Here is a 13406-nt window from a genome sequence, read left to right on the forward strand (position 1 = left end):
CTGCAAGTTGCGTTAGTCCCAAACACTATCCTGCAGCACAAAGTTAGCACATAATACAATAAATATGATAAATGAAGTATTGACAGTCTCCGGACTGTCCGAGTCTGACTTCGGGTTTCCATCCGGAAACCCTAAGTCGACCCGATGCCTACTGTTCCCTCTACGGGGAACGCGTCCTCACCTACTCCACTCAGGAGATTTACCTGTTGCCAGTATGATCCTCTAGATCGACTGGTCTTTTGCTCAGCACTCGACGCTTCCGGACTTTCTGCTGGACATCCGCTTCCCGGCTAGTCCAGTCTTTCACCTGGTTCACGACACCAGGACTTTCCACCTAGGGTTACCACCCCCCAGGACTTTTGCCTGAAGCCATCGACCTGCCAAGACTTTCCGCATAGGGTTACCACCCCCTAGGGTTTTCCCTTTGCCTAACCGCAGCTAGGACTTTTCTCCACCTAGGGCTACCACCCCCTAGGACTTAGGGTTACCACCCCCTAGGATTTTCACCTGCCTAACCGCAGTTAGGACTTTCCTAAAACACTCGTTCAACATGTTAGATATCAGAGAATCTTAACTTTGAATCCCTTTGCCATTATCAAAACTTCGGTTCGATCGTCGGATGCTTCCTGCACCAACAGATTTAACGGGAATGAGATGGTTCACCACATTCATAGATGACCATACTTGTACCTGTTAGGTCTATCTCCTTAACAGTGTTCGAAATTGTGCCCTAGGAGGCCGCCTAGGCGCTGTGCGGCAAGATGTCGTGCCGGAAACCAGCGAGGCGGAAGCCCTAGGCGGCTGGGCCACCTAGGCGGTCCTCGGCGGGCTTCGGCGGGTTCGGCGGGCTCGGCAGGCCTAACTTTTTAAGGCATGTTAAACCCGTTTTTTAGGTATTTGCCAGGCATTCGTTTGTTTCATCGCCCCGACTCTTCGCCGACTCTTCGTCTTCCCTGATCGCGTTGCTTCCGATAAGTTTTTTTTTCTGTTCATTTATGTTTTTTTGTTTCTCAAATCTTCGTCGCGGCAACACCATACGCATCGCAGGTGTCAGACGCTGCCTGAAGCGTCGCCGGAAGCGCCGTACGCGTCCGGCGAAGTCCGGCGTTGCTTCGAGCAACACCAGTACAGTCGCGATGCTTCTGGCTGTGCCAAAAGCTTTCCGCGCGACGCTACCGGCACCGCTGGAAGCAACGTCGGACTTCGCCAGACGCATCGGACTCGTCCGGCGAAGCTTCCCGCGAGCCGCTGGTGGCGGCCTGTGGCGTCCGCGCCGTCGCGCGAATCGTGAGACTCGCGACAGAGATGCGTTTTTAGCGTTTTTTTTTCCTTTTTTATTTTTTTTTAGATTTAATAAATTAAAACAATTCCTAACTCCTAACGGGGATAATTTTAATAATAGGGTTGAGTTCATAAAACCTAATAAAATTAAGATCCCAATTAAATATATTTAAAATTTATCTTTTTTATAATAAATATTATTAATTTATATAAAACAAATTTAAATATATAAAATTATATATAAAATTCAAATAACCAATATTAATTTATATAATCATATTTAAATATATAAATAATATATTTAATTTTTTTTAATAAATAATATTAAATATTAATTTATATATTAACAGATTTAAAAAATTATAATAAATATTATCATTTATCACTTTATCAGATTTAAAAATATAAAAATATTTAAAATTAAAAAACATATAATACATATTAATAAATTAATAAATCATATTTAATTATTTATAAATTATAAATTTTATATATTATAAATTTATATTAATAGGATTTATACATATTAAAATTATATTAAAATTTTAAAATTTTTAATAAGTATTATTAATTTATATAAATCATATTTATAAATTTTATATATTATAAATGTATATTAATCGGATTTATAAATATTAATTCTGAAAATTATATTAAAATTTTAAAAATTCTAATAAATATTATTAATTTATATAAATCAGTTTTAAAAATATGAAAATTAAATTAAAATTTTAAAAATTCTAATAAATATTATTAATTTATATATAAGTATATAACATATTTAATAATATAAAAAATATATTTAAAATTAAATTTATTTAAACAAATATCTAATAAATTTTATTAATTAGATTAAGATATATAAAAAAATATTTTCAGACTTGTTAATGACTTAATGTTATATTTCATATTTTCATTATTTTGTATTGTATATTTGTATGGTATAATTAAATTTTATTATCATACTATGTCTTGTTATATATAATTTTTTTTCCTTCATATTATCTGTTATCAATGGCAAACAATCCATCTTCGACAGCATCTGTCACTCAACCCGAATCCGGAATTCTTAGAAGAAAGTCAAATGACATCGGATGAAAGTTTGGGATATTGATTGATCCTAAGAACCTCGACAAAATTAAATGTAAGTTATGTGGAAAAATAATGTCAAAAGGAGTGTATAGGATAAAGGAGCACATTGAAAATATACCTGGAAATGTATCTGGTTGTCGAAGGGCATCTCAAGAAGACAAAAATAAGTGCAAACAGGCTATTTTAGAAGAGAGGAACAGAAAGAAGAACAAAATAATGGAAGAACAAAATTGTAGAGCAGAGGTGACTATTTCCATAGATGAAGAAGAAGGTCTTGAAATTGAAGGGATGGATGGAGTTAAAAAACCTCTTCCACTTGGCCCCATGGATAGATATGCATCGGCAATTGCTCCAGAAAATGCAGGCTCCAGTGGAAGTAAAGTGCTTCGCCAAAAAAATATAAATGAGACTCTTTTCAAAGAGAGAACTCAACAAGTTCAACAATATGTTGGGAGATGGGTTTATGAAAATGGAATCTCATTCAATGCTGTCGATAATGATAGCTTCAAGCAACTAATGGAGGCAGTGGGTCAATTTGGACTAGGATTCAAGCCTCCAACTCAATATCAACTTAGGGAGCCACTATTGAAAGCCGAAGTTGAAAGAACAAAACAATTGCTGAAGAAACATAAAGAAGAATGGGCAAAGAATGAATGCTCGATCATGACAGATGTATGGAGTGATAGAAAAAGAAGAAGCATCTTAAATTTGTGTGTTAATTGCAAGGAGGGTACTACATTTTTAGAGTCTAAGGAGTCTTCAGAGGAGGCGCATACAGCTGAACTTATTTTTGAGTATGTTGACAAGTGTGTTGAACAAGTAGGAGCTCAGAATATTGTTCAGATTGTTACAGACAATGCCACCAACAATATGGCTGCAGCTAAATTGATGAGATAAAAATGACCCGGGATCTTTTGGAGTTCATGTGCAACTCACACTATTAATCTCATGCTTGAAAGTATTGGCAAACTTCCACGATATAAAAAGGTGATTGAGCAATCCAAGGCTTTTACCATTTTCATCTATGCTCACCATAAGACTTTATCATTGATAAGAAGTTTCACGAAGAAGAGAGACATAGTCCGACCAGGAGTTACCAGGTTTGCATCAAATTTCCTCACATTGCAAAGTTTGATTGAAAAAAAAGCTAGTTTAAGGGTCATGTTTACAAGTGATATGTGGGAGAAATATAAATGGTCAAAAACAAACAAAGGAAAATTGGCTTACTCATTAACAGTAATGAGCATGAGTTTTTGGAATGGTGTGACACTTTGTTTGAAAATATTTGCTCCTTTGGTAAGAGTTCTTCAATTGGTAGATGGAGATAGAAAGCCATCGATGGGGTTTCTATATGGGGAGTTTCTTCAAGCTAAAGAAGATATCAAGGTGGCTCTGAATAACGTGGAATCAAATTATCAGCCTATCATAGTCATTATTGAGTCAAAAATGAAGGATAGACTTGATACATCATTGCATACCACTACATTTTTGTTGAATCCTTATTTTTACTACAAAGATAGTTCGATTGCTCTTTATGAGGAGGTCGCGATGGGGATTTTTGAATGCATGGAAACTTTGCATGCCAATGAGTTAGATCTACAAGATACAATTATTAACAAGGAATTTCCAAAATATAGAAATAAAACTGGGTTATTTGGAAAAACATTGGCAGCAAAAGCATGTGAAAAAAATGATGATACATTTGATCCATGTGCATAGTGGAGTACATACGGTGCTCACACACCTAACTTGCTAATGGTGGCATTGAGGATACTTTCATTAACTACAAGTTCATCTGGGTGTGAAAGAAATTGGAGTACATTTGAAGGAGTAAGTTTTAAACTTTCAGTCTACTCTTTAATTAAATTAGTTATAATTTTTAACGTCTATACTCTATATTCAGGTACTAACTATAGTATTTACTTTCTCTGTTTTTTTAGATTCACACAAAGAAAATAAATAGGTTGGATGCCAACAGGTTGAACAATCTAGTATTTGTCCAATTTAATGCTAGATTGTTGAACAAACAAAAAAGAGAAAAAGAAAGAAATGTTGATGTCCTTCTTGCAAAAGATGTTTCAAATGCACAAGGTTGGATTGTGGATGGTGGGGAAGATGATGAAGTTGAACTAGGTTCCGGGCTCACTTGGCAAATAGTTGATGAAGCAAGTGGAGCAAATGAAAATCTACAACCCCGAAGAAGCTCTAGAGTGAGAGAACTTCATGAAGATGATTTTGAATCCGAAGAAGAAGACGAGGATCACAATAATAATATTGAGTTTATGTCCGATGAAGAACAAGTTATTGAAAATTATGGAGAAGAAGCAGAATAAATATGAGTCTATGAGATATTATTAGTTGTGTAATTTTGAACTCATTTTGTTAAGACATGATTTATGTTATTTAACAATTATATTTTGCGTAGTGGTTACTAGTTCACAATGCATTGTAATCTTGAATTGAACTATTGCTACTATTTTCCAATGTTCTATTGTTTACTATATGATTATGATAACTTACTGCATGTTCTATTGTTTAACTGTTTCTTTTACTCATATTTACTGAGCCTAGTATATTTCCTTTGCACAAAACTATTAGTTTTCTTTTAGAGTTTTTCATTTTTTGGTATTGGAAAGTATGTATTTATTTCAGCATACATAGTTAGATCTTCATTGCTATGAAATTGTTTAAGACAACATTTAGATTTGCATATGACATTGTCCACAGTCCACATGAAACAAGGGATACCGAGGAATCCGCCTAGCGGCGCCTAGTCCCCGCCTAGGCGGCCTAGGCGCTAGGCGCTAGTCTGCCGCCTGACTAGCGCCTAGCGAATTTTAGAACCTTTCTCCTTAAACATAAATTTGATGTTGAGTATGCATTTCCACAATTTCATAAAATGATAAGGAATTTATTCCAATGTAACATCCACATACTACTCTACATAGATAATGGGGGAGAATACTTTTATCACAACTTAGGGATTACCTTCTTCAAAATGTCATTTTTCATCAAAGCTCATGTCCATCTACACCATAACAGAATGGGATTGCAGAATGAAAAAATCACCATATTAGAAGGGGCAAGATCTCTTATGCTCATCAATTTTGTCCCTCATCACTTTTAGGATGATTCCATCTTAAATGCAACCTAGCTTCCATCAAAAGCCCTTATATTTAGAACATCAATCAATTGTCTCAAAAAGAAATTCCATTATATTCGTCATTTTAACTCTCCCCCACTAAAAATATTTGGGTGTCCAGTGTTTGTATATGACATCAATTCTGCACGTGGGAAACACCCTAAAGCCATCAAATGCATCTTTATTGGCTACTCACCCACTCAAAAAGGATAGAAGTGTTACAATCCTATCACAGGAAAATTCCATGTGTCCTATGATGTTCCATTCCTAGAGGATGAGTCCTTCTATTCCAATGCTTATCTTCAGGGGTAGAATTCAAGGGAAGCTAATCATTGGGATCCTTCAATCTCTTTACTTGTGTCACCCTTACTCATTCGGACTCTCCCACCTTCATCATCATATGATGTAATCACAGAATTTAGTCAAGAACCTTTGTAGTCATTACAACAATAAAAAGAACCAATTCTTTATTCAAGGAGGCCCGGAGTTACTCAGCAAGTCTAATCATTAAAATCGATGATGGATCCATAACAAGATCCACAAGAAAATGTTCCTATAGATAATCTAGACATCCCCATTACTTTGAGGAAAGGAACACAGATGTGTACTCAACATCCAATTGAAAGATATGTATATCATAGAGCATTTGTCACTCAACTTGATCATATTGAGATTCCTACAAATATATACGATGCCATAAAAAAATTCAAAGTGGAGGGATGCTGTTTTTGAAGAAATGAAAGCACTAAATGATAATGACACTTGGGAAATAGTACATCTGCCCAAAGGAAAGAAGGTAGTAGGTTGTAAATGGATTTTTTTGGGGTCAAAATAGGGCTAGAAGGCAAGATAGAGAGATACAAAGCACATTTGGTGGCTAAGGGGTATACACAAACATATGGGCTTGACTACGAGGAGACATTTGCACCCGTTGCAAAATTAAATTCCATAAGGGTGCTTCTATCTATTGTAGCAAACTTAGATTGGGAATTGCATCAATTAAATGTTTCAAATGCATTTCTAAATGAGACTCTTAATGAAGAAGTCAATATGAAGATACCCCGGGTTCAAGAACAAGGAAACATCAGGTGTTTGCAAGTTGAAGAAATCCTTATACGGATTAAAACAATCTCCTAGGGGGTGATTCACTCGATTCAGCACTATCATGAAAAACTTTGGATACACACAAAGTCAAGCAGATCATTCTCTCTTCGTCAAAGTGTCAAGGGATAGAAAGAAATATATTTTGATTGTGTATGCTGATGATATCACAGATGATGACAATGATGAAATTGCAAACCTCAAAGGGCTGCTTCAATCAGAATTCAAGGTAAAAGACCTTGGAAACTTGGTTGTCATCCAACAAGTACTCCAATGGAAAAAAAATTGGAGGCAACAAAATACAAAAGATAATGCTCCAACTAATAAAGAGAGGTATCAACGTCTTGTCGGAAAACTAATGTATCTATGACTTACTAGGCTTAATATTGCTTACAGTGTTAGCATAGTTAGTCAATTTACGCAACCCCCACCCTGGGACCAGATTCTTCGATATTTGAAAGGGACTCTAGGGAAAGGTATACTTTTCAATAAAAGTGATAATAGAATAGTTGAAGGATTTGCCGATGTTGATTGGGCTGGTTCACTTAAAGATAGCAAGTCTACTACGAGATATTGCACTAAAGTTTGGGAGAACATTGTTACATGACGGAGCAAGAAACAAACAATTGTTTCAAGGAGTAGTGCAGAGGTAGAATATCGAGCCATCACACAAGAGATGTGTGAATTAATTTAGATTGAACAACTATTGTCAGAGCTACATGTTCAATTTGAAGACAATAAAGTTGAATAGTGATAATAAATCAGCTATAGTAGTGGTTCACAATCCTATTCAACATGATTGGATGAAGCATGTTCGTATCCACATAAACTTTATAAAATCTGAGATTGAACGAGGGAAGATCCATCTTTACTATGTGCCTTCAAAATCACAAGATATTGATCTTCTTACTAAACCATTGTCGAAGAAAATGTGTCCAAGTTGGGAATGATCAGTATCTATTCACCAACTTGAGGGGGAGGGTTGGAAAGAGATAATGGAAAATAAGGAACCAAAATAATATCAGAAAGAGATGATACGTAAAATAAGGAATAAAATCATAATCTTTTAAATTAGGTATGATGTAATTATTTGACTTAATTATAGGGATTTTTTCCTAAGGTAGAGATCATAAAATACACAAATTTCTTCATAATTCTTTCCCACTTCCATTGATTTAGACCAGACGTGTACAAGTAACTATTGTCCAGAAAGTCATACCAGTGCCCCTGAAGTGAGCTTCAGGATTTGCCAGGTTTGTAACCTGATCAATTTCATAGACATCTGGAATGCTTTCCTTTAGTTTGTTCACACGATCATTCATTCCCTGAAAGCCTAATTTAGAATCTGAAAGGAAAGCAGGCATTTAAAATGATCAAGCTATGTGCATATAATAGAATCATCAATATTTGTGCTATGATGGTGAGTGATAAGATTTTTGAAGCAATAGAATCCTGATTAGTTCCTAAAACCGTGAGAAATTCTTTGCTAGATGTTCTCATCTTTATATTGCAATACAAAATATCATTCACAGTTCATGGTGCTAGAAAATAACATCCTGCAAGACAATTATACAAAAGTGAAAATGCAATAAGAATAATTGTTACTAATTAAAACAAGGCAAAAAGCTATTACCAGTCGGTGACACTTTAGCTCCCAAATATCTCAATAGAATTTCCAATGAGTATTCGGTTGGCATCACTGCAATGAATTTGTAACCTTTTCTAATAGCTATGTATGCCAAACCAATTCCAAGATTTCCACCTGTAGCCGCCAATAATGTACTAACACCTGGAGTTAGAAGACCCTTTTCCTCTACATCTTCTATCATTCTAGGTAATGCATACAGACAATGAGGAAACAATTTGAAAAATGATCTTTTAAATAATAAGAATACTCTAGTGTATAGGAAGTAACCATAAAAATTCTTATCAGCTTAATTAACAAGAATATCCTTGTTAGCTTAATTAACAAGACCTTGAAGATGCAGGCTGTTAAATAACTACTACTTTGGAACCAATTCCCCAAAAGAAAAGAATTTCAATGAATGATATAAGAATTTGAAGTAAAATAATTGCCTGTTCAGAGAAATAAGAAATTGGAGTCCTATCATGATATTTACAAAATCACACTTAATGCTGTATTTTTGAAGTATTGATTAATTAGTTCACCATGGACACAACAATGTTCGAAGGGAATCTGGAAATACAAGTACAACAGCCCCTCATGGGATTAAAAAACCAATATTCCTATGCAACTCATAATTCTGAGACTTCAAAATTCATGCCAAAGCCATTGAGTCTGAATTCCAATTCATGATTTTATCCTAAACAAGCTCTTTAGAAGAAATATGTGCGATGTTTTAGTCTAATGCATCAGAAATTCAAACATACACATTGGGTTTTGCAAACTAGAGAATTGACATGCAAGATTTGCTGCCTCAAATTACCATATTCTTTTATTTGGATGGGAATAGTGTCTGATATGACTGTTTCTAGAAGTTTTTACATGACCAATAGGGATGTTGAGGGTCCACTTGAATTGTTGCTTTTGTAGCTAATCTACGTCGTCAGAATTTGTTACATTGACTAAGTACAGCTAACCTTTGATCATGCTGCAACTATGTGGTAAGGCAATTTCTGAGTAAGCAATTTTAAGTCATGTGTAAAAAATAAAAATAACAAGCACGCTAAAAAGAAATGCACGATATCCATATAATGTATAAAAAAATGATTTAATGAGGATAAAAGGATATGCTGAGAATTTGAAAATAGCATCATTCCTCTTAGACAACAATCAGTCAAGTATGGGATTATGTTCTTGCAAATTGGCAGAGTCTGTACATAGAAGAGGATACGATTTGTCGGGGACAAACAACCTGAGAGCACCATGGTCTTTTACAGATGCGAGGGGTTGATATGCTTCCATCTTCCCAATCAGCCGAACATTTATTCCCTCTTTGGCCACAATCCGTTTTAGTTCGATAAGTGGTGTCCAACCTATAAGCTGAAAGAATCTACGCACGATTTATTTTCTTGCCAACTTGAATTAATAATTGCCCAGGCATTTTGACTAATCCTTTTAGAAATATAATTGCATAAAATGAGACTAATGAAATTTCATGAACCTCAGGGAACTACAAGAGAAAAATACGACAGTCTATCCAGAACAGAGATAACCTTAAATTAATTGGAAAAAAAAAAACAAAACAAGAGAACTTTAAGAACAAAAATACTATTAAGTAGATACGCAATAACATAACATGTAACTAATAGATGGATGTTTGTCTTCCTTTTCTTTTGAGAAGATAGACATTTGTCTTTGTGGGATCATTCATATATCAAGTTAGATATAAACAAAACATATACTTTTTGGAATGTTCTTTTTTTTTTTTTTGTATATTTCCAATTAATGAATCAACAGTAAGAGAACATGAGTAAAGTGATCATGAAAAATTTGTGTACAAAGTCATGCTTTTGAAGAAAAACTCTTTCAGCATTGAATTCTCAAGATTCCAGGAGAAAACAAATTGTCATATATATTCATTTAAGATGCACACTACAATGTGTATTCTTAAGAATAGTTGATGTTATTCAAACCACCTGTTCAAAGTATTACATTGGAAATTGTTAGGACTTAGGAGTAACCTGGAAATCAGGGTCTTTCTTACCTTACATTAGATAGTTCCCTCTAACTAATCTTATATGTATTGTCATATATTTATTCTTTACACTCTAGAGTATGTAGTATTTATAATTAGGTCTTTAACACTTAACCCAAGCTCAACTTGATTCGAAAATATTATGAGAATCTTATTTTTACAAATATATTCAATTCTAGAACCCGGAAGGGGAGCCTTGGCGCAACGGTAAAGTTGTTGCTTTGTAACCATAAGGTCACGGGTTCGAATCCTGGAAACAACCTCTTGCAAAAAGCAGGGTAAGGCTGCGTACAATGGATCATTCCCCGGGACCCCGCATAGCGGGAGCTTCGTGCACCGGGCTGTCCCTTTTTTTTTAATTCGATTCTAGAACCCCTTAAAAGATTTGGTTAACAAATTTACTAATTGATCACTAGAGTTGACTGCTTAGTTGGGAATTTAATATGATTACACATTTTATCTAATGAAATAACAATCAACCTCTATGCATCTATGTGTACTAACTTTTCTCGAAACATCGCATTAGCGACCATATGTATTACAACTTGATTGTCACAATACAACTCCATTGGCCCTTTGGGAGTATGTACCAACTTTTCCATTAGTTGTTTGCATTAGCGGCCATATGTATTACAACTTGATTGTCACAATACAACTCCATTGGCCCTTTGGGAGTATGTACCAACTTTTCCATTAGTTGTTTGATCCAGATGAACTTATATGTCAATAGGGTCATAGCTGTATACCTTTGCACTTGACCTAATTAGGAAAGTCATCTTCTTATAGGAAATTGAATATTCTCCTAAAAAATGCATTAGCCTAAAGTGGATTATATATTTGTAGTAGAATTTATCTAATCAACATCAGTACCCCATAATCTTTAGATGACTTTGATCTCGAAATAAAAGACCTTTCCACATAGCATTCTTAAGGTATCACCTCATGATTGTTCCGTTCCATGAGTTTTAAGAAATTAACTATTCACACTAACTATAAAGTAGATGTCAGTCTTGTGACTATGATACTATTTCTCTAGATCAATTAATGGCTCACGGCATTAGGATACATGGAGTGTTAATTGGTTTCGTTCATAGAACATCAACCTCCTCAAGTATATATATATATATATATATATATATATATATGGTGAGAAAAAATAGGCATTTATCCCTTGAGCGACAACCTCTATACTAAAGAAATGTTTGAAATCTCATAAATTTTTAAAATAAAATACTCAATAATGATACTTATTGAATATAGCTGTATACCTTTGCACAATTGCACTCAACCTAACTAGGAAAGTCATCTTCTTTTAGGAAATTGAATATTTTCCAAGAAAAACAAAGCCGTAGTTTTTACTGATTAGTGTTCAGTTTAATGACAAATAGTAGCCTGAAGACACAAGTAGCAAATTCCACAACCTAGGTTTACGCGTAGGGCTGCAAACGAATCGAGCCAGTTCGCGAGCTTTTCGAGTCGGCTCGAAAAATATTCGATTCGTATTCGAATTTATCGAATTCGAGCCGAACTTGAACATGTTCGAACTTTTTTTCGAGCCGAACTCGAGCCCGAATTATATTGTTCGAGCCGCTCGCGAGCCGTTCACGAGCCTTAATATTTATTAATATAAGTTAAATATATATTAAATAAATAAATTTCGAGCCTTTCGAACCTATTTTCGAGTTATAATTCGAATAGTTCGCGAACATGTTCGAATATTTCGAGCCGAATTCGAACTCGAACCCTAATTCGAACCGAACTCGAACCAAACATTTTAAATTTTTCGAGCTTCGAATCGAGCTTGAGCTCGAATACACTTATTTCGAGCCGAATTCGAGCCTTAAATTTTTCAACATATTCGACTCGATTCGATTCGTTTACACCCCTATTTACGCGTATCAAGAACCTCAATTATAGAAATTTGTCACTAACAAGTACATTCCTTGAGAAGGCATTCAATTATAGAGAACCTCAATTGACTGGACTATCGTAAAGCTACCGACTTTAGGAAACAAAAAGAATCCGCGGACAGGAAAAATTAAGCAAAAAAAAAGGATTTAAAACAGGGACAAGAAAACAAGAAAAGAGTAGAAACGAGCAAGTAAAGAAGATCGAGAGTAGACCAAGAAAGAGAAACACCTGAGTGATATCAGACTATATTCTCCCTGCCGTCTTCCTCTTCATGCGCCGACACGAACGAAGGAAGCCCTCTCCTCGCATCCATTTCCACAGCCTGCCAATGGCTTGCCCGTCTTAGGTGGTAGTAGTAAGTGCTCTTCCGTGCATCGAGATGCTTTATATATAAAAACGGCAACGAAGAAGGTAAAACGGTAAAAGACGCATTTATCTTTAATTTTTTTTAAAAAAAAAAAAATTGTGCCCCTTTACCTATGCGAAAGGGTAAATTACTTCGCTCAAAACACTGATTTTGCATTGGTTGGATGACCTATTAGTATTAATTGTGTAAAACAAAAAAACTAATAAATAAGAAAAATATATTTATTATAGGGTACAGGTTGGCATCCTATATTTTAACCACTATACTATTCTTTTAAGAGGATAAAATTATGTGTCTTGCCATTTGCATTAATAGCTAATAGTCATCCGTGATTTATCTCCTCCGTATTGATCTAGGGATAGGTTGGCGGGGGTGCTAGGGGCAAGCGAATCGCCTTTTGCCACATAAGAGGATAAAATTTTTTATTTTCACTCCCTAAACAAATATAAATATAATGAAGACTGATCCGGTGGTTAGAACAGGGGACTCCCATTCTGAGGGGTCAATGCCACGCTGGAGCCGTCCGGCCAAGTGGCCGAGCAGAGAGGGAAAGGCCGACCTCCCGACCGGCCCCGGCAGACCGACCGGTGAATAGCCGAGGGCAATAGGCGCCCCGACTGAAGTCGGGGTTCCGACGCTCAATAGAACAGTAGCAAGGAGCCGAGCGGAAGGCCTAAGAGAAGATGATACTGCTAACAGACCCTACATAGTACCCTGCCGAAAATCTCCCCAACATATCGATGCATACGGCAGGTCGGCGAGATGGGAATTCCGTCCGGCCGGCGCATAAAATGAGGGCCATCCGGACGTCACTCCCCGTCCGGACGGACGTACCGGCCTGTGGGGTGGGGAA

The 13406-nt window shown here is 35.8% G+C and overlaps 1 protein-coding gene across 1 annotated transcript in view; it reads right to left on the bottom strand.

The window, feature by feature from the left end:
* Positions 1–12518, bottom strand: part of LOC122008406 (bifunctional cystathionine gamma-lyase/cysteine synthase-like) — a 28127-nt gene extending 15609 nt beyond the window's left edge. Inside the window, exons 1-4 of the mRNA XM_042564126.1 lie at positions 12431–12518; positions 9493–9620; positions 8250–8446; positions 7836–7961 (exon numbers count right to left, since the gene is read on the bottom strand). Of these exons, the coding sequence (XP_042420060.1) occupies positions 7836–7961; positions 8250–8446; positions 9493–9620; positions 12431–12499 (520 nt within the window). The 5' untranslated portion in view covers positions 12500–12518. The remainder of the gene's footprint in view (positions 1–7835; positions 7962–8249; positions 8447–9492; positions 9621–12430) is intronic.
* Between the last annotated feature and the right edge of the window lie 888 nt (positions 12519–13406).

The sequence above is a fragment of the Zingiber officinale genome, chromosome 1A (assembly GCF_018446385.1).
Source record: "Zingiber officinale cultivar Zhangliang chromosome 1A, Zo_v1.1, whole genome shotgun sequence".
Taxonomy (NCBI): domain Eukaryota; kingdom Viridiplantae; phylum Streptophyta; class Magnoliopsida; order Zingiberales; family Zingiberaceae; genus Zingiber; species Zingiber officinale.